The sequence below is a fragment of the Hypanus sabinus genome, chromosome 2 (genome assembly GCF_030144855.1).
Source record: "Hypanus sabinus isolate sHypSab1 chromosome 2, sHypSab1.hap1, whole genome shotgun sequence".
Taxonomy (NCBI): Eukaryota; Metazoa; Chordata; class Chondrichthyes; order Myliobatiformes; family Dasyatidae; genus Hypanus; species Hypanus sabinus.
In genome coordinates, this window is record NC_082707.1 from 29,941,586 (window position 1) to 29,964,334 (window position 22,749).

The 22,749-nt window shown below is 39.1% G+C and overlaps 1 protein-coding gene across 8 annotated transcripts in view; it reads right to left on the reverse strand.

Moving 5' to 3' along the window:
- The window catches only part of trip12 (thyroid hormone receptor interactor 12), a 134,232-nt gene that overhangs the window by 45,306 nt on the left and 66,177 nt on the right, over nucleotides 1-22,749 (reverse strand). For 7 of the 8 annotated variants that reach the window (XM_059994041.1, XM_059994077.1, XM_059994033.1 and 4 more), the window contains 10 exons: nucleotides 16,870-17,035; nucleotides 16,228-16,345; nucleotides 15,508-15,664; nucleotides 13,080-13,233; nucleotides 8,772-9,000; nucleotides 8,040-8,158; nucleotides 7,684-7,882; nucleotides 4,620-4,720; nucleotides 2,245-2,419; nucleotides 975-1,116 (listed from right to left, as the gene is read on the reverse strand). In XM_059994041.1, the coding sequence (XP_059850024.1) occupies nucleotides 975-1,116; nucleotides 2,245-2,419; nucleotides 4,620-4,720; nucleotides 7,684-7,882; nucleotides 8,040-8,158; nucleotides 8,772-9,000; nucleotides 13,080-13,233; nucleotides 15,508-15,664; nucleotides 16,228-16,345; nucleotides 16,870-17,035 (1,560 nt within the window). The remainder of the gene's footprint in view (nucleotides 1-974; nucleotides 1,117-2,244; nucleotides 2,420-4,619; nucleotides 4,721-7,683; nucleotides 7,883-8,039; nucleotides 8,159-8,771; nucleotides 9,001-13,079; nucleotides 13,234-15,507; nucleotides 15,665-16,227; nucleotides 16,346-16,869; nucleotides 17,036-22,749) is intronic. The other variant, XM_059994095.1, reaches the window with a different exon arrangement.

Below are 22,749 nucleotides of genomic sequence, written 5' to 3' on the forward strand. Positions count from 1 at the left end.
TCAGATCTCCTTAATATCTCTCATCAGCCAAGGTTCCCCAATTTTGCCATCATTCCCTTCAACAAATACACGTTGTCCCTGAACTCTTTTTGTCTCACTTTTAATAACTTCCCACTTGCCAGACATCCCTTTACCCACAAATCAACTTTGAAAGTTCCTGTCTAATGCCAGTGAGATTAGCCTTCCCCAATTTAGGGCCAGTCCAATAATCTTCAGAGAATTTTGAATTATGTTTACTGGCTCAAAGTGCTTCTGCACTGGCAGGTGATCCACTTGCCCAGCATTTTTCCCTGAGCAGAAGTTGAGCGCATTCTTTTCTCAAGTAGGGATATCTGCATATTGCTGCAGAGAACTTTCTTGGACACACTTTACAAATCCTGCCTCCATCTGATCCCTCAGAAGCAAGGCACTTATAGCCAATATTATGGAAGTTATCACCTATTACAACCTTTTAAATCCTACATCCATTTGATTTCAAATACGCAAATTCCTACCAACATTTGGGAGGCTTATAAATAAAGTGATTAACCTCTATTTCTAAATTTCTTGTAGCCCTGTAGATACAAGCCTCAAAAACCAAGCATGACCTCTCCATTCTTACATTCATTTTCTAATTATGTTTTCCTATTACTAGCCAAATCTGCATAAAAGCCTTTTGGAAATCACTTCTATGGCATCCAGAACCCTCCGTTTCAGAGCTCTGCACTCTTTTTTAAAAATATGCTTACTTTTTATTTTAATGAAATAAAAGTTACACCCCCGATTATGATCTATATGCAAGACCTTTGCCCATTCACTCAAAATATCAATCTCTCTGTAGTCTTGTGTCCTCTTTACAACTTTCCTACCCATCTTCATCTCATCTAGTTAATTAGAAGTTTAAACTGCAGTAATAGATGCCCAGTTAAAGGAGATTTTACAATCCATAATCTAAATTATTATTTAGTGGTTTTCAAAAAAAATTTGATTCACACCTGCAAACTTAGTTGTTCAGTGGCAGAGCAAAGTCTCTGAAGTACATTCAGTGCTGGATTACTTGCATCCACATTCTCTGAGGTGAAGTAACGGTCAACAAATTTATGGGCTTGTTCCTTTATCCACACCTTTATCTTCTCTCTGAAAGGCAAGTGTTTGTTCAAAATACAAATGGAAAATCTGCAAGGTACCAATCAACAAAATAAAATGTCACATAGCTTCATCTTTACTTCCCCTGAATAAAATTTGCCTTAGAAGCTACAGTAATAAATAACACCTGAATATTCTTACAAGATCCAGTACATGGACTTATGTACAGTGCTCATGCAACACTAAAATTGACAGAAACAAAAGTCAGGAGAACACAACAGTCATTGAGGGTCAGCTGTGGAAAGGACAAGCAGCATCAAGTTCACGGGTGTCAACGTCTCAGAATCCATCCTAGGACCAGCACAATGATACAACCATAAAGGTGGGTATGTCATCAGAGACTCTTGCAAGTTTCTACAGCAATGCCACATAGATTATTCTGACAGGCTACATCTCAACCTGGTATGGAGGCACAATGCACAGGATCATTGTAAGCTGCAGTGGGTTGTCAACTCAGCAATTCACAGATATAACTTCCCCCACCATTGAGAACATTAAGAGGCAATGCATCAAGAAGCTCACATCTATCACTAAGGATACTCAGCATTTGGGACATAGCCTCTTCTTGATACTACCATCAAGGATGAAATCCAGGAGCTGAATACTCATACTCCATGACTTTTTCCCCTCCACCTTCATTTTTCTGCATGTTGCATGAACAAGTATCTTTTTTTGCACTATGTGATTTATAGTGAATTTTATGTCTTTGCTCTGTACTGCAGACAAAACAAATTTCAGATACAATTGATAAGCTCAGTTTTGAAATACTGATTTCGGACAGCAAATAACATTAAATAATTGGGGAATTAAAAAAGAGGCACTGGTTTAGGAAACTACACTGTGCTCGAAAGCAAATTTCACAGCTATCAATACAGCTATTACCTGGAGTATATACTAAACATCTAGTTATCAATTATGCACATAGTGTAACTACAGACTGGAACCCAAGTAATACACATCATTCACTTTAATAAACTTAATGCCATACAAATTAAATTGGCCAATAACAGTACTGTTGAGCAAACTTCCAAAAAAAGCAAACTTAAAAGAACTAAAATGCTTAACTCTATACAATCTGATACAAAGGTAAAGTTTTCTGCACATTTCTTAGAGTAATACCTGTTGTTTGACATGGTGTCCTTTGAGGTGACTCGTGCAATGCCACTTACTCCGGCAGTACGTGCTGGTTCAGCATTGTTGCTATTTGACTGTGTACTTAACCTTCCCCATGTTTTTGGATTTAAACTTGCAAGGAAAGAAGATTTGGGAGACTGGGCAGCTGTGGGGCTCTTTGCTGTAAGAAAAACAGAAGCTGGTAAAAAGGTAGTAAGATTCACAAGATTCCACATAGAGATATTTTCTAAAGTTCAAACTTCTCTTCAAAGATGAATTAGTGAAGTTATGAAATTATGCAGCGCTCTCAACAACATTGCAGCCCAATTTTAATATCTGCCTAAGTACAACCAAAACTGCTACCGATATCCAGCATTTCAACAGTCCATTGTGATCTGGTGTAAAATAATCTTATTTGATCTGATTAAAATAAATTTTAATACAGCTTTCATATCTTACCCAAAGACGGTAAGCCTGCAGCATACCCTGAAGTACATAAACAAGTTCATAAACCCAACCCAGTCATAATCCACCCGTACTAGGACAAAAAAAACTCATGCACAAACCAAAGTTACAAGTCTTGTCTTTGGAATTAAAAATTATACGATTGGCTAGAATTTAACAAACTGACTTTCACATACACCTTTAAACAGTTTGCAAAACAGTCACCGATATAGTTACTATCTTTCATGTATATTATACACTGGTCAACTGTCAGGAAAATGCAAGAATCCAGTATTAATGACTTGTGCAGTGCCAAAAATTAAGTACAAAAAAATCAATGTAAATAAACAAAACATGACTTGGAGTCCGGGATCAGCCATGATGGAATGGCAGAGCAGATTCAATGGGCTGAATGGTCTAATTCTGCTCTTGTCTTATGACAAACCTTGGGACTTCAGAATGGAACAGAGGCAATCAATGCAGTTTGGATTTTCAAGTTGTATTTAGTAACATGTTATACAAAAATGCTATAATATCAAAAATGGGATAGTACTAACACTTAGCAAGTTTGGCAGTAACATTTTGTGGATCGTTTAAAGGGCAATAAGGTAATAAATTCATTATTTGCATATTAGCAAATTATTGGCATTCTGTAGGTCCTCATCTACTTCATTAATAAATAATGATTTCTTGAAATATTTGATGACAAAGCTGGGTGGGAAAATGAAAAGGTAGATTGGTTAAGTGGACAAGTTAGAAAATGTATTGTAGAAAGCAAAATTATGCACCATTTTAAATGGATAAACATCAAAATGATTTCAGTTCTGAATACTTCACATTTGTTCATCCCACAAATACAAGTGCAAGTGCTATTTACAAAAGTAGAATACAGAATCCTTGGCTCTAACTTCCAAACCAGTCACTTACTTCAAAATTGTCATGTATATTATATTATCATGTGTTCCTATATTATGTATTGCATTGTACTGCTGCTGCAAAGTTAACAAATCTCACAACATATGCTGGTGATATTAAACCCAATTCTGAATTGCTTACCCCCATATTTGTTACTATGTACACAGTACAGGTGAGTACACTTAACCAAAGTGCTTGGAACCAGAGGAGTTTCAGAGTTTGGAATATTTAATTATAGCCAAGGATCGCCATCATTTCCAACTCTTAATTTGTGTTACCAGTAAGCAGTCTTTGTCTTACTGTTCATCACATACATATTTAACAGTAAAAATTATATAGCATTAATATCATGAAAACATAATGTGCAGGATAACAGCAGAACACCCAAATCATCTAATGAGCAACAAAGGCAGCCTTTCAGTCTCCACCCATGAAGCAGTGTTTTGATGAAAAAGTTACATTACTGTATTTGTACAGAATTTGCTTAGTTTAATTTAGGGTACAAGAACAATCAGCATTGTAGACTTTTTCTGGTGAGATTTTCATTAGTGATCTTGGCAAATTTCTCTACAGCTTTGTGATCAACAGATTTAAAAAAAAATTAATGCAGTGCCTTTCCTTAAACTTTTGCAGCCAGCCTGTTGAATATTCACAATTGCTTTTAATTTTTAGTTCACCATTATGGATCTTTGCTAGTTTTATGATCATCACAACATTAAGCACCATGCACTCACTCTGACAATACACGATTGAGATGTTCATTTTTCATTTTATGCACCATTTTTCATTAACTTTTGTACATTACCTATGAGGTCACTTCTCAGAACTGTCTGTGGTACACAGAGACCTGTGAATCATCTGGGAACCTTCCCAGCACCCTGTGGAGTTTTCCGTTTGTGACATTATGTTAGTGCTAAAAAAAAATTGAGCCTCTTGCATTTTGGATAAGGAGTACTCAACCTGTAACAGCAAAATAAAATTGCCATTTTCATAATTAGACCACAGCATTCTGAGAAACATACCTTGATTGTCTATTTTATCATCATCTCTTGGAGGTGAATACTTTGTCCTCCTGGTTACACGTTTTGGCAATCTTTTCCTCTTTAAGACATCACTTAATCGTCTGCAAAGGGAAAAAAAAATTCCTGTAAGTGGCCCTGGCAGCATTCCCAAAAATTCCAATGCATTTCTGAAAGAATCAAATGTCATTTACAATCACTAGGCAAATTGAGCATTTTTTAACAGAAAAATATCACAGTAAACCACTACAAGTGCAATGAAGCAAATTGTCAGTTAATAGCTTCCGTGGTGCTTGCCAAGATACCGACGCACTTGTTTGCTTAGTGTCTTTGCCAGTATTAAAGAAAGTAGTTATGTCTTATTGAAAATTGGCTGGCTGACAGGAAACAAAGTAGTGATTAATGGGTCCCTTTCGGAATGGCAGGCGGTGACCAGTGGGGTACCGCAAGGTTCGGAGCTGAGGCCGCAGTTGTTTACAATATACATTAATGATTTAGATGAAGGGATTAAAAGTAACATTAGCAAATTTGCCGATGACACAAAGCTGGGTGGCAGTGTGAAATGTCAGGAGGATGTTATGAGAATGCAGGGCGACTTGGACAGGTTGGGTGAGTGGGCAAATGTATGGTAGATGCAGTTTAATGTGGAGAAATGTGAGGTTAGCCACTTTGGTGGCAAGAACAGGAAGGCGGATTACTATCTAAATGGAGTCAAGTTAGGAAAAGGGGAAGTACAATGAGATCTAGGTGTTCTTGTACATCAGTCAACGAAAGCAAGCATGCAGGTACAGCAGGCAGTGAAGAAAGCTAATAGCATGCTGGCCTTTATAACAAGGGGAATTAAGTACAGGAGTAAAGAGGTCCTTCTGCAGCTGTACAGGGCCCTGGTGAGACCCCACCTGGAGTACTGTGTGCAGTTTTGGTCTCCAAATTTGAGGAAGGACATTCTTGCTATTGAGGGAGTGCAGCGTAGGTTCACAAGGTTAATTCCCGGAATGGCAGGACTTTCATATGTTGAAAGATTGGAGCAACTGGGCTTGTATACACAGGAATTTAGAAGGATGAGAGGGATCTGATTGAAACATAGATTATTAAGGAATTGGACACACTGGAAGCAGGAAGCATGTTCCAGCTGATGGGTGATTTCAGAACTAGAGGCCACAGTTTAAGAATAAGGGGTAGGCCATTCAGAACAGAGATGCTGGAAAACTTTTTCACCCAGGGAGTGGTGGATATGTGGAATGCTCTGCCCCAGAAGGCAGTGGAGACCAAGTCTCTGGATGCATTCAAGAGAGAGTTCGATAGAGCTCTTATAGATAGCGGGGTCAAGGGATATGGAGAGGGGGCAGGAACGGGGTACTGATTGTGTACGATCAGCCATGATCACAGTGAATGACGGTGCTGGCTAGAAGGGCCAAATGGCCTACTCCTGCACCTACTGTCTATTGTCTTATAGCTGCTAATACACTGACTCCAAAAGCAGTAATATATTCCTCTTTGCCTTCACTGGTTAAACAGAATGCCAGCAAGATGGCACCAGTGACCAAAGGTGACATCTTGCAGACAGATCACAAAACTATTGGATACTCTTCTCCTAAACATACTGCTTCTGACCAGCGGGCGATTGCAGCCTACAATTCCCTTTTAAGAATGCACCTTTGGGTGGACTAAGTGATCTGGCACTTCTGCAGTCTTCCGGGGGGTTCACTACAGTTAAATGTAACTATGGGCATGATGGGTTGTACACAGTACCAAATGGCGGAAAAACCTGTAGCTGGCTCCATTACTCTGCTCCAATTAAAGCACCAAGTATGATTAAAATTGTTGAGGATGAAAAAGGGAAAATAGGTGTTCAGTACTGTCTGCTGGCAGGCAGAATGTACAGATGTCTTAGGCGGGGTTTAGGTGTGGTTGTTGCCCCGTTGTGGCCACAGTTGTGGCCTCACTTTTAACTATGCAGTTCATATTTCTTGCGTTTTTGTTTACTGCTTTAGACTGCAATTTGATCAGAACGCTTCAGTGCTGAGCTGACTCTGGTTATTGTTATTTGTCTACTTTTCACTGTTTGCATAAACTGTTATTTCACACATTGGCTGTTTGATGGCCTTGAGTTTTTTTTAAAATAGGTTCTATTTTGTTCCTTTGTTTTTGTGGGTGTCTGCAAGAAGATTGATCTCAAGCCTGTATACATACTTTGACAATAAATGTACTTTGAACATTGGGAATGCAAGTCAATGTACATGGACGTACAAAAAAGCTGGATGAAATCAGCAGGTCGGGCAGCATCGGGACCACAGCATCTGCAGTGCACTGTTGTTTACTCAACGTACATGGAGTCTGGGCTGGCGTTTAGAGCATTTCCACCAAAAACATTAACTGGTGAACCTTGTGCCACCCTTAAAAGTTTAAATATAGTACACAGAATCCATTTTCCTTAAAGAATGTGCCTGTCATTTGCACAGCAAAGAGTGTTGACCATACATGTGAATCTAAGGATGAATGTGTGTGTGCACCTATTTGTTAGCTTATGTTAGTCTATTTCTACAAATTAAAATTAAATCCTGATGTTTCTAACCTCCCACATCGCTGATCGGAATAAGTTTGTTATTTATCAAAAACAATGTTAGGTAGTCTTGAGATACAAAATAGAACCTTAACATACAGGTTTTATTAGTGGCTTGTAATATTTTCTCAATTAGCTTTAGTAAAATTTAATACCTGGTGATGTTTTGCAGCATGTGTTTCTGTTAATAATTAATTGCACTTCAGATTTACATGATGCCCGTCAGAGTCGTATACTAAACCTTTCCTGTTGTGGATCGATTGTTTAAAGTATGGAACACAGAAACAATGAGGATTCAACCAGTAGCAACTCAGTGTAAGCTCCACACCATGTGTTGCTTTCAATAAGCTTAGAACAAAATTGAAGGGTTTTAAAAATAGGCGGAACCTGTTAAGTTCACCTACTTAATATCAAGTATCATTAATCTATGTGAACCAATTAAGTTCCAACTTGATTGGAATGCAAGAATGTTTTGCTACTTGAAAGCAGAAACTTCAAACTTACCCCTGGGGGCTCAAATCCAAAGAGTCATCCATACTTTGGAAGCTGGGGGATCCGAGATCAGGAATGGTATTGCTTGCAGCTGTGGCTGTGCTAATTGTAGCCGTTGTGCCCAGACTTGCAATCCCACTACTGCATGCCTTTGGAGGGCTGGTCAATAGGGTCTCAGACTCTGCTAAATTTTTCACTTGATGCATTACACCTGTGACCAAAATGCAAAAGCTATTTTATATTTCACTCAAAATTGCATATTTTAATTACAGAAAAGAGTAACAGTGCTTAACCCGAGAATAATAAGATCATTACTCTAATTAGTCCCATGAATAAAGCCCACAAGATGCAATAAAAAAATCCTGAACCTTCTCTTCTGAAATAAACACTGAAAATATCCGGTAATTTCTGCATTAAAATCTCTGCCATCTGAAGTGCTCCTACTACGATCTTGAAATCTTGACTTGATAGCATGGAAGCGATGTGGCTGTTGGGTTTTGGTGGTGGGATATGGTGGAGGGGAGAGGGAGGAAGAGGAAATAAACATCATCAGCAGTTACTTTGAGATTAAGAAATAGCTACATTCAAGCACCATCATGCCAGTTTTTATAGTTCAAGTTTAATTGTCACTCAACCACACACGAATACAGCCAAACAAAATGGCATTATTCTTTTTGCAAAGGATGCTAATTTTCAGATTTGTGAAATCATTAAGTATTGGCCCACTTCAGCAACTCCACTGCCTCTGATGAAGGATACTGAATACATTTAATGTTTCTGTCCACAGATACTGCTTTATCTGATAAGGGTTTCCAACACAGCTTCTATTTCAGATATAGAATGTCTCCAGTACAGCACCATTTGACTTGTATATAAATTGTTCCTTGCTTATCCCCTAGGTCATGTTACCTCTGCTTATTTTGCCCATTAAATTGGAATTATATCTCTGATTACTGGCCCTCTTTTTATAAAATGGATAAAACTCAACAGTAGGTTATACTTAGTCTTTTCACAAATGTTCAATATTCAATTCCGAATGTTCAAAAGAAAAGTTGTGTACATTATAGCGAAGTTCAAAACTGTCTACAGTTAATACTTACCTGGAAACAGCATGATTTTTTAGAACGTCCTTTAGAAGTTCAGCATCAGCAAAATAAATTATTCTAAGAATTGCTCTAAGGCACTTGTGTCTGACAGCAGGTCCAGCTGATGAACTATACACTTCATACAACACACCAAATAATGTCTTTATAAAGCATTTAGCCAGGTCTGGATCCTCCCTCATTAGTTGAGCACGTGCATCATCCTTCCTGGTTTCAGAGTGACCACCTGCACAATGAAAGTCAAATATCAGACTGTTACTCCAGCAGCTCCCATATTTGCATCAAGATTCAAAATAGTTCAGTTACTTTGCAGAATTCTGGCAAGTTCTATTCAGTGGCAAAGGATGAAGGTAAGATAGCAACCTTTTCCAGAATCAAGTGTCTCTTAGTTACATGCACAAAATAGGTTGGCATGACATATCTGCCTCAATCAACTACATAGTTTAAATCCAGAGTTGGAGATTTAACAACATACATGGAGGTACAAAGGAACAGGTCCCTTGAGCCTGCGATGCTGTGCAAATTAAACTAATGACTTAGCTTAATTAAACCTAATCTTTCTGCCTGCACACATCAGAAGCTTATTATGCACAGTTAAATGCAAGTTGTATAAATCCAAAGGAGCATCAGGGGTCTCTAAGAATGTCCCAGTACAAAACATGAATCTCTAGAAATCTCTGCCAAAGCATTTTATTGAATTTATCTAATAAAGCTGTAGAAGTTGCAAGTTATTACTGAAGAAAACTTCTTGTTCTTGCTCTGGACTGTATAACAACCAGGCTATTGATGTATGAAAGGGCAGAAGTGTTGTTCCAGAAAGCCTCAAATTACAATATGGAAGAACACTAAAGACAGATAGCTTTAAAAAAAAGATAAAATAAAACAAATTAATAAATCCTTAATGCAAGGGCTTTCCCATTTCCTCATACAAATATTGAGACTACTAAAACACGGGTGGAAATCAAACTTATAACTAATTTCAGTAGTGCAGTACATTTGGAAAGGTGCTAATCAGATTAAACCATTTGCTCACTTTCCATTCCTGCAAGGAAATTATTCATTTATAGAAAATTCTACATCAAGCACCAACCTGTTTGAAGCATTATGACCATTAATTCTCGGCACCAATTTTTTTTTTATTTTTAAGAAATGCAATATTTTGAGGATAAAGCAATCTACAAAAATGATCCCAAGTATGAAGGATAGCAATTACATGTTAAATATCTGGTCTAATTTCAGAAGATACCTTTGGAGGATTTAGAGACATTTTTCCCCCTAATGGTTTAAGGGTTTAATCAGAAATGATCCAAAGAAGAAAACTTCCTACTTTCTAATAAGTGTTTGGAATTTGAATTGCATTACCTATTGCATACACTGCAGTCAAAACCTTCAAAGGGAAAATAGGATAAATTCTTAAATATGAAAATTTTTACGAAGTTGGAAGGAGGGAAGACTGCAAATTAGGACAAACAACTCTTACAAAGGGCCTACAGAGACCCAACTGAAAACATGGCCTTCTTTTGGTGAGCAATTTCATTATTTGTTAAATTTTTTCTCAGCTAGCCCTAGATCAACAGCCTACAAGGTTTCTGAAACAGAACAAAAATCGCTAGTTTAACCAAATACTAGAGTAAATTATCAACCATGACCTCTAATCGTAACCTTGTACATTGAACAGCACAGGATGAAGCCTTCAGCTCACAATGTCTGTACCAAACATGATGCAGAACTAAACTAAAAATTTTGCCTGTACATAATCCATTATCCCTCCATATTAATGTGCCTTTCCTAATAGCCACTTCCACAAACCCCTCCGCTGCTAGCATTTCTACCACAGGAAAAAGATTCTGACTGTGCCTCTCAATCTAATAATTTCATAAGATTGCCCACCAGCCCAACCCAAATTTGTCCAACCTTTCCTTATAGCACATACTTTGATTCTGCTAGCACTGGGTGGAATCTCTTCTGCACCCTTTCCAAAGCCTCCATATCCTTCCTGCGACGTGGCAATCAAAATTGGGGCACCAGAGTACCTTCATGTTTGCACACACTTTACAGTGCCAGCAACCTGGGTTCAATTCCTGCCACTGTCTGCAAGGAGTATTAACGTTCTTCCCATAACCATGTGGGTTTCCCCTAGGTGCTCTAGTTTCCTCCCACAATCCAAAGACGTACTAATTGGTAGGTTAACTGGTCATCGCAAACTGTCCCGTGATTAGGCTTGAATTAAATCAGGGATTACTGGGCGGAGCAGCTTGCAGGGCTCGGAGGACCTGTCCATGCTGCATCTCGATAAATAAAATGGCACACAATATTCCAAGGGCAGCCTAATCAAAACTTTTATAAAGCTGTTGTAAAAGTTCCTGACTCTCATGTTCAATGCACAATGAAGGCAAGTTTTCCATAACTTTTTACCATCGACTCTTTACTCTTTTCCATGCATGCCACACATCTCCACCATTTTGTGCTGTGTACATTAATGCCGCTGGAGATCCTGTCATTAACTTCAGGCTTTCCCCCCTTACATTTGATCTCCCCAAATGCACTACCTTACAATAACTTGGATGAAATTCTATTGCTATTTCTCTGCCAATACCTGTAACTGATCGATATGCTGCTATAACCTTCAACAGCCCTATAACACTGTCCACAATTCCACTAATATACTCACCCATCCCCATTTTCATTCATGTAACTTGTATAGAAACAGAAACCCCAGCATCAACCTCTGCAAATCATTACTCATGCACTCCTAGCCAGAATAAAACCCTTCCACTACTAGCCTTCTTACATTAAACCATAATACATAGGAGCTAAATTGGGCCATTCAGCCCATTGAGTCTGCTCCACCATTCAATCATGGCTGATTCATTACCCTTCAACCCCATTCTTTTGCCTTCTCCTGTAACCTTTGACACTAATTAAGAACTATTAGCCTCTACCGTAAAAATATACCCAATGGCTTGGCCTGCCGAGGTATCTGGCACTAAATTCCAGATTCACCATCCACTGGAATTTGTCCACAAATTTTGCCAAAAAAAACCCCAGAAATAATTGACATATAACGTGAAAAGAAACGGTCCCAACATGAAACCCTGTGGCACACCACTATGCACAACAGCCAACTAAAAAAATTCCCTTCATTTCCACCCTGCCTCCTGCCAGTCAGCCAATCTTCTATCCATGCTAGTACAGAAGACTGGGCACTCATCTTGTAAAGCAGCTTTGTGTGGCACCTAGTCCAAGGCCTCCTGAAAATCCAAAAAAACAACATCCAATGACTTTCCTTTATTTACCCTGCCTGGTATTCGTAGGGCAAGATTTCCCCTTAAGGTAGGCAGTTCCCAGACTCCTTGCTTAATGGTATTGGTCCAGGTCCTAGCAAAGTTGGGAACCCCTCTCGAGGAAACCATGCTGACTTTAGCCTATTTTATCATGTGCCTCCAAGTACCCTGAAGTCTCATTCATAGTCTTTCCAATCACTGAAATCAGGTCAAATAACCTATAATTCTTTCTTCTATGGGCAAGCAAACTCCAATTCCAATATACAAAGTCACTGTGGATACCACACGTTTAACCTGGATTAGTCTTGTCAAGTGCCTGAAAATCTGTGTGCAAGTCTACTTCTCAACCCTCACCTCCTCAAAAAAAGAGTCTGCAAGACCTGGCCTCCTCAGAGTCATGCTGACTGTCCCTTATCTGGCCATGTTATTCCCAAACACACTAACTCTATCCCTAAGAATCCCTTCCAATAGCTTTCCTACCACTGATAGGAGGCTCAATGGCCTATATAATGTTCTGGATTATTCCTATTCCCTTTCTTGAACAAATGAAACACACTGGCAATTCTTCAGTCCTCCTAGTCCTCAACTGTCACCAGTGAGGATACAAAAATCTTTATCAAGGCCTCAGCAACCTCTCCCACCTCTTTCAAAAATGTGAGACATCTACTTTGATACTCTTCAGAAGACCCAATAGCATCCTATCGACCTCAAGATGCTTTAGCACATTAGGAAGCCTCCCACTGCTCTCAATGTCCTCGCTCCTTGGTGAAAACTGATACAAGCTATTTACTATTCACTGCAGATTTAAGGCTCACTCGGAGTCTTATAAAGGCACTATGTACTGCTCAGAATTCCAGGAGAGTGTTATATACATTGACATTGTTTCTTAAACTTTTAACTAGATCATGTGCCAAAGAATTTTTAGATACTAAAATATTCGAGTTAGTGCAAGTGCACTTTCAAAACCTTAAATTACATCCTTAAGTAACTTAAATAAGTTAATTCACAAGGCAGTACTTACCTGTATTTGTGTTGGCCAATGGATTGGGTTTTCTCTGAATAGCACGGGCTGTCCCAGTGTCCTCATTGATCTGCTGCATAGAGTTAAAGTCAATAGTATAAACTCGACCCAATGTTGACAAGCTTATTTCATCCTCACCCACTTGATGGGCTGCCTGTGAACAATGTGAACAGACTGTCAAAGCATACAAAAAAGATTACTGCAGACCTAAGATCTGAATGCTTGCCAGTGTGTCCAAGGTACTTTGGTCAATACTTACAACTGAGACATTTCAGCTTCACTACTTCCTACACCTACCCACTAGAATATACATGCCTGTGCATATAAAGATACGCTGTGTTTCAAGTCTGATATATTAAATGCATATTTGTTTTGAGATATGCACAGAATCAACCCTTTAAACCATGCCACCCATGAATTGCCAATTTAACCTAATCACAGGACAATTTAGTGACCAATCTATGCACTGTTATGTTTTTGGACTGTGGGAAGAAACTGGAGCACCTGGAGAAAGCTTCCATATTCCATGTGGTAAACATACCTTACAGATGATGTCGGAATAGAATTCTGAACTCTGATGCCCCAAGCTGTAACAGTGTTGCGCTAACCAATACATTACTGTGGCATCCCATATGAATCACAGCATGGTGACAAAATTCTATAGTTCTAGACATTATACTAAAGAATATCAAAGTTAATTGGAATCTTACACCACCTATAATTTAGTGACAACAAATGACGAAAAGACAAGCTGCAGCTCAAATGATGACGTACAAAAAAGATGGATGAACTCAGCAGGTCGGGCAGCATCCGACCTGCTGAGTTCATTCAGCTTTTTTGTACATTTTGATTTGACCACAGCTTCTGCAGTGTACTTTGAGCTCAAATGATGGCAATCTCAACTTCATTATGTTATGAGGTTCAAGTTTCAATCGATAAATGAGCACAAAAATCTGAACACTCCAGTATTGTACAGCGAGACTGTTACAAGGACAGTTGGAAAAAGCTTTGGAAACAATCCTCTGGCACTATTTTGGCAAGGAGCTATGAGGTACCCTCGGAAACGGTTTTCTCCCAGATTCATTTAATTCAAATTATGGCCTTTACTATATTGCTGTTTATAGGTACTCAAATGCACAAATTGCATGACTCATGTCTTAAAATAGAGCAACTACACTTCAGGAGAATTTCAATGTTGAAGGCTTTCTATTTCCCAAAATTCTCAAAAACTTCTGTTAATACAAAATTTTCACTTTGGTGAGGTATATTTACTTGCCTAAACTTGCCTTTTGCTTCCGGGGGCAAATGCAGTATTTAAGAGCTGAGATACGCTTAAAAAAAAAACACTATTTAAAATTCAAATTTAGCACTTAACTTACACCGCTTTGTTTCATTTCTATAGTTACTTTTTAAAATCACAAAGAAACAGATCAATAATTCCCAATGCTTGCTAGTAACAGCCAATTTCTAGGAAACAATTTGAGTATTGCCATTTTAGTCCCATGTGGTTTTCTGTGATAAATGGGCTGCAAAGCAGGTAGTTTGAAACAGAATTGTGAAAGGTTTCAAATGACATTTTTTTAAAAGAAAATCTTCAAAATTTCAAGATTTTCAAATGCTGCTTGGGAAACTGATATACCAACAAATCAACATCCGCAAGTGTTCTGAACATTTAAAGACAAAATAGTGAAGGGTTATAATCAACTCAATGTTAGACCAAATGATAGGGGTTTTTATTAACAGCTGATAAAATTGTATTATCCCCTCCCAACTTGAATTTTAGAACATACTCTTGAAATTACAGCCACTTGTCACTAACTAGTGCCAGCAAATCATTCTTAAGCAGACTAATGAGTTAATGCAATGGAACTTATTGTGAATAGTAGCTCTCCATACAGGTTTTGTGATCAAAATAGTATACATTTCCTTAACTGTACAGATAAATAGTTACTTTACGCTCTCAAAGTTTAATGCACTGAAATGTTAATTGCTTACAATTCTAATTTCCAGCATCAGAATTATGCCTGCATTAGAACCAGAGACCGTCAATTAAAAATACTTCATTCTGTCAAATTAGGTAGAGGGGTCCACATATACATGGGAAAGTTTGCTTTAAATTAATGAACTTGGCAGGCAAGGGAGGCATCCTTTAAAATTTTCCAACAAAAAGATCCAAAAGAATAAAAATTCTAGTTCAGAGTCAGTTACTTGAAGCTAAGCTATTTACTCTTCAATAAATACTGACAGCTTTTGTTTGTTTGCTGTAAAATCCAGCCAAAATCTAAGGCTTGCCAGTTTTGTAGAACCACCTGGCTACTATGGAAGAACAATAAAGATATGGCAGTCTCACTATTTACATCCCATCCATTTCAACCCACTCTTTCTCATCCCTCCCCCTTTGCTGATACCACATACTAAAATATTATACCTCTATTATGCGACTATCGATTCGGTTGTATGGATGCCACAGACCTCGGTCATCACGCCATTGCCATATTGCACCATCTGTATTTTGTGCACTTCCCTTCTTGAGCATGGTATCAACAGCAAAAATTCCTTCTTTGGGTAGACAAGGCATCAATTCACTGCAGGAGAAAAATGCCAGATTCTAATTAACTTTTTGTATTTTTATATGGTTATCTGTATTGTGTAGGCACAGCCACATTAAACACAAAAAGGAAAATATAATTACAATATCAATAGAATCCATTTGAAAATCATTAAAAGTGAGGAAGCAGAAGTGTTAAAGTAAAAAGTATTATGCTAAGCCATAAGGTAACGTTTTAGTGACCACCTATCGCATGCACAGCTCTTGCAAATAATTCAGTATATGGAAGCATACAACTCAGAAGTTCTTCAGTTTTATGACTTCTTTGGTTCTCCTCCTCACCCCACTTAGAGTTATCCATTTAATTCTTGCTCTTTATGGAAAAGGACAAGTAGCAGTGTGGCAGTTAGAATGGAACAGGCATTTTTTTTAAAAAACTCAATTATTTAACATTGCAATTTGCTGTGAGTTACCACTATCAGTGTCAAAACTAAGGAATCATGGATACTCAAGATTACTGAAGAAATGGGTTTAATTTCAATAGGGCAATAATTGTTACCAAAATCAAAATGGCTCATAATATCCTACAAAACATCTCACCAGATAAGGGAAGTAAGCTCGTAAAGCTCCTGTGGACTTCTCGGTACAAGATCAATTTGTTCTTGGCAGCTGCCACTTGAAGCTCCGCAAAGCAAAAATCGCAGTGTTTCTGCAATGTCTTGAGGAAAAGTAAAATAGAACAAGCTGTTACTTTTTAGTTCATAGTAACCTGGAGATACAATTACACCATTTTCGCTCATCATTGTCAGCTTTTAATTAGAATTGAAAGACCCAAATTTACATGTGACTATGACATCAGAGCTTCAATCAGCCTTACAATTGAAAATAATGATCTCGCCGTCCTCATTCAGAATGAGGTGCACGTTATTTACCTGTTTGCATGCCTATCAATATTTGAACAATTTTGAGAACCTATTACAAAAATGCAATTTGAAACAAAATTGCAGCTAAATTAACTAAAGTTCGGGAGGAAACAAGTGCTTCACTACTTTTGTTGTAAAGGATATAGCTTGAATATGCTCTCAACTCAACTGGTGACACTTCAGAACACAAACTATAACCAATTTTACACATATACTATGTTTAGTTAAGCATTCCAATGTTATGATGACATGTCTTAGTAAGTTCTCTAACAGAACATTTAAAGGCAAATCGTTTGTTCCCAATGAAAAGAACACTCACTTTGCTTCATGAGCTGCACAGCCAGGGTAGGACAGTTTGAACACATCAAGGAGAACATGCGGACCACCATTATAAACATGCCAGAGCTGAGAATTGGGGGAGTCACCACCAGGAGCTGCTGTATGTTTGTCAGTAAATCCCGGGATGCCACTTGCTGTAGCAGGTTCTATTAAAAGAAAAATAAAGTTAACCATACACTCAGCATATTAGACATCCATGATAAATCAAACACTTAGCCTATATTTACACCACCCCAACAAGTTAAATACACAACCAGCAGAATCATTTCTCAACAAATGTTAGTGCAATTATAAAAGGACATATTTCCAACACTACATTATACATCTGAGCAGCCTATTCACTTATTACTGCATTGCAAATGCCAATAACAAATAAATTGCTCAACCAACTGGAAAAATCCTTGCATCTTGAAAGTGATTTTTGGAGTTCAAGGATTCAGATGTTGGGGAAGCTAGTGGCCAGGCTGAGCTTGCAACTTCCTGCAGCTTTTTCCCCCAATCCTGTGTATGGACCCTCCTTTACCAGATGATAACATGCCAAGTCTCCTCCAACTCCAAATGACAAAGAAACACGATTGTGTCTTCTTTGTAACTGCATCAATATGTTGGGGTCCAGGATAGATCTTCAAAGATGCTGACATTCAGAAATTTGAAACTGCTCACCTTTACCACTGCTGATCCCTCCAAGGACTGGGGTGTGTTCCCTCAGCTCACCTGCCTGAAGTCCACAATCAATTCCTTGATTTTACTGATGTTGAATGCAAGGCTTTTTGTTGCAATATGACTTGACCAGCTGATGTATCTCACTCCAGTATGCCTTCAATATTCGTCATCAGTAAATTTGTAGAAGGTATTTGAGCTGTGCCTCACTAATCATGGGTGTAGAGAGTTCAGCAGTGGGCTAAGCACGCATCCTTGAGGTGCGCCAGTGTTGATTGTCAATGAGGAAATGTTATTTCTGATCTGCACCGACTGTGTTCTGTGTTTGCAAAAAGCAAAGTCAGTGTTGGAGGGAGGTACAAAGCCCTAGGTTTTGGAGCTTAATGATTAGTACTGAGGGTATGATGGTGTTGAACACTTGAGCTGCAATCAATAAACAGCCTGGCATAAGTATTGCTATTGTCCAGGGGGATCCAAAGCCAAGTGGAGACCCTGTGAGATTGCATCTGCTGTGGACCTTCAGTGGCAACAGGAAAATTGCAGGTTGAGATTCTTGTTTAGCCAGGAGTTAATTCCAGCTATGACCAACCTCTGAAAGAACTTCATCACAACAGATGTTCAGTGCCTCTGTGTGATAGTCATTCAGGCAGCTCAGCCTGTTCTTTATGAGCACTGGTATGATTGTGGCCCTTTGAAGCAGGTGGGAAACTCCCATTGAAGCAGTGCGAGACTGAAGATGACTGGACACTTCTGACAGTTGGCTGGGACAAGTTTTCAGTGCCCAATCAGGTACACTATCGGGCCTTATGTCTTGCAAAGTTTTATACTCTTGAAAGTTTCAACATCAGCTTCCAAGACAGATGACAGTCACCAGATGTTGCAGGAATTTGTGCAGGTGTAGTTTTAGTCTCTTTCAAAACGGGCATAAAAGGCATTGAGCCCATCTGGGCATGAAGTATCACAGCCATTCATCATGTTTGAATTTGCTTTGTAGGAAGTACTGGCCTGCAAAGACTGCCAGAGCTAATGTTCATCCATTTCCTTCTCCAACCTCAGAATTATTTTTCTGCTCTTAAAATTGCCTCTCATAGGTCATAAATGGACTTGTATAGTTCTGGATTATCGGTCTTGAATGCCACAGATAAGCCCTTAGCAGACTACAAGTCTCCTGGTTCATCCACAGCTTTTGGTTTGGAAATGTTCTCATCCACAGAGGTCTTGAAGTTGGTGACACTGTGGCACATTCATTCAGACTCAAAGATGAATTCCTGAATATTGCCTAGTCCAACACAATGTAAGTGCTCCTCTGCCTCCCTTGACTATACCTTCTTGTTCCTCACCACCGGTGCTGCTGTCCTTAGTCTTTGCCTAGGCACCAGGAGTACAAGTAGAGCCAGATGAGCAGGCTTTTCAAAGTGTGGGCATGGGATGACACAGTAAGCGTTCTTGATGGTAATGTAAGTGGTCAAGTGTGTTATCATCTATGAAACCAGAAGAGCCATGTTGGTTGGTGATAGTTCTTCAGAGACTTCAAGCTGGCCTGGTTGACATCCACCACAATGACAGGCAAGGCATCAGGGTGCACTGTTCCCTGACCGCTGATTATGTTGCCCAGTTCTTCCAGTGCCTGCCTGATGTTGGTACACTGCTGCCAGAATGATGGCAGAAAATTCCCTCAGCATATAAAATGGACGACATTTGACCACTAAATGGCCCAGGTCAGGTGAGCAGAACAGACAACCATGTCTACGTACCAGGATGAGTTAATCATGAAGCCTACTCCCCTTGTTATGGCTTTGAAAGACTTGTCTGATGGCAGAGGTTAACCATGTTTTTCTGAAGCCAAGTGCACAACAGTCCTTCTGGTACTGCAATCTTGCTGAGATCTTCAATTTTATTTTCCAGAGACTGGACATTTGCCAGGAGAATAATGGGGAGTCTGAGGCATCATCTGCATTTCATTTGGTTTGAGAATCAGTGTACCTTTACCGCTTTTGTTTTCTTAAATGGGACCTGCACTCATGACCCAAGTCTACCATCCAAGATCTGCCCACTTCGAGGACCAATGGATTTTTTTTTCCCTTAAATGCCTAAAACGATGTTGCTTACTGAATTAAGCATGGCTGAGACTCTGCATGCATCTCTGGGAGCTCTAGGAGTTATTAAATATTCCCATTTAGGACTACTGCAGTTGAAATCCATAGAATCACTGTTTATTAGTACAATCTTAGGGTCAATATCTACAATAACTTATTCATTAAAATTATGCATCACTCTAGTTCATGGAATTAGAATCTCAGGATCACATTTACTATCACTGATGTCATGAAATTTATTATTTTGCAGCAGCAGTACATTACAATACAAAATAAAAATCACTGCAAGTTATAATAAATAGTGCAAAAGAAGAAACTGCCAGTTTAAGATGGCACTACTTAATGAATGTGACAGCTCACTAGTAGTTCAAAAGGCAAGAACCTATGACTAAAAATATTACTAAAAACACCATTTCTGAAGTTGCGGTAAACCATCATCACAACGAAGTCGTAGATGCAAAGCTGATTCGAAGGATGGGCTATGCAGTTGCAAAGCACAATGTGTTCATGGGTCACAGAAGGAGTTGGTTTTGCTGTTGGAGTGAGCGATTTGGAGAGGAGTTGATGCAGAAGAGGTTTAACGCTCCCCCACCTAACCCAGCTGCAAGGTTGGGTCTCTCCAAGTGCTGAGCACATTTGTGGAGATCGAGAATGACTTCAGCAAATCGCTGGGTCCTACAGCAAGGCACCACCCACTGCTCGGTCAATTTAAATGCTGGTCCAGATAGACTGAAAAGCTGAAGTGTCAAGTTGATTTTGCACACTCTCCAGCAATGTTCAATCTTCATCTATGGCACCGAAGCTGTGAACTGCTCCAGCAGCTGTTGTCTGAGCTTTGCGCCATTTTCGTCCTGCTAATTATGACGCATTGAGATCAAGACTTGGACCTACTCCGGCTGTTCCAGGGAGCAGATCTAAGGACTCCATTTGATTCTGAATGCTGAAATTTGCTCCTGTTGTCTGCATGACATGTGTGCTTTTCCCTCCCCCTCTTTCTCAGCACAGTGGTCATGGTCCCCTTTTTAAATTGAATTATTTGGGCTTCTGGCTTTGTGGCTGCCTGTAAGCAAACAAATGTTCTTTGAATCTTGAATAATAAATGTAGTTTTAATAATGAGGTAATGCACATGAACTGTTCAAAAAATTTTTGGCAGACAGAAAGCTGCTCTTGAACCATTTGAGTGTGGGCCTGCAGACTCCTGTACCTCTTTCCTAGATGGCAATGAGCAGGCATGGTCTTGACAGTGAGGGTCTTTAATTATAGAACATAGAACAGTACAGCACAGTACAGGCCCTTCGGCCCACAATGTTGTGCCGACCCTTAAACCGTGCCCCCCTCATATCCCCCTACCTTAAATTCCTCCATATACCATATTATGGATGCCACCTTCTTGAGGCACTGTCTTTTGAAGATGTTCTTGACAATGGGGAGGGTTGTGCCCACGATGAAGCAACCTGCCTCCAACCCTCTACAGTATCTTTCGATCCCGTGTATTGGAACATCCATACCAGGCAATGATGCAACCAGTCAGAATGTTCTCCACAACACATCCATAGAAATAAGCTAGTCTTTAGTGAAATACCAAGTCTCTTCAAAATAGCACATGGTGTGCCTTTCTGATTGTATCAATCTGTTGAACCCAGAATAAGATTCTCTAGGATGCTCATGTCCAGGAACATGACTCCTCACTTTTCATCACTGACCCCTCAATGAGTATTGCTGGGTGTTCTCCCAAATTCCATGGTCTTGCCAACACAGAGTACAAGGTTGTTGTGATGATACCAACGTGCTGATCTCTCTCCTGCACACCATCTTGCTGCTAACTGAGATTCCATCTAAGATCATGCAGGTGGTGTTAACTTATTATTCTCACCAGGAAAGCTGGGTTAACCAAAACACTTACAATTTGAACATCTTTCCAGGTAGCAATTGAATACTTAACACCAGAAATTAAATAATTTCAATCAAGATGAGCACATATGTGCTCAAGTGCCTGACATGACTGCTCACTCAAATACTAACAACTTGAGCCCCACCTTAATTACCAAAATGGATCTGTTCTCAGTGCTGCCCCAACACAATACTAAAATACCAAAGCCACAAACAGGGCATTTAGACTGATACATGAAGGAACAGAAGGTTATGGACCACATACAGGCAGATTAGTTGGACTAGTATTACGGCAGATCACTGATCCTGTGCTGTTCTGTTCAAAATTCTGTTTCAATTGTCAATGTAGCATGCACAGAAGGAAACACGAGTAACAAAACAGTATCTATGGGATCCACTTTTGCTTGAAACTACTGAAAGCCAATGTACACAATTCAGTGCTGTTTTGGCAACAAAATTCTTCACTGAACTAATTTACAAAAACTTACTATCAATGAAACAGTCTGTGTTTCACATACAAATCTTAATCAAGTCTATGGTTTCATCTTGTTCGGTATATCAGACTGATTTTTAATAATCTGGAAATATCATCTTTAGGTATGATTGGTGGGGGGTGGGGGGGGGGGTATAGAGACAGAGCAAACACCCAAGCTGGTGTGTACACTGAACAGCGGTCAGAAGGAAATGGGCTCTTAGATCACTCCCCATACAAGGGCATATAATCTAGGTGATCAGTGCCTTATTTAGGAAATACAAGTTAGATGAGATTTTAAGCAAAGCTGTAACTGCCCTCTTGTGGACTGAATTCTCAGCACCATAGAAGAGGATTAAAATAATTTACTCTGAACAGTTCCAAGCAGCCAATTGCTTCTGCTCCAGGGAGTTGTAATTGAACTAGTTTCCATGTAGAATTGTGGATCTTTGTGGATATTTTACTAACAGAGAGCAATGGAAAAAGTCATTTAGTATGTTCACATCAGAATTTTTGTGATAGAAACAATGGTTCTAGTGATCAGGCTGGTAATGTATTTAAAGTGGAGCATCAGCCATGAATTTGAAGGATGGAGTATGTTTGTGGCCTGCATGGTTCAAAAAAAATATTCAAGCTAAATATCGGAAATCAAAAATCACTATCCTTAAAATATATTAATTCAAAATCATTGCAATTTTTATGGAAAAAGAATTTAATTTCTTGATTTTTAAAAAACAGTTA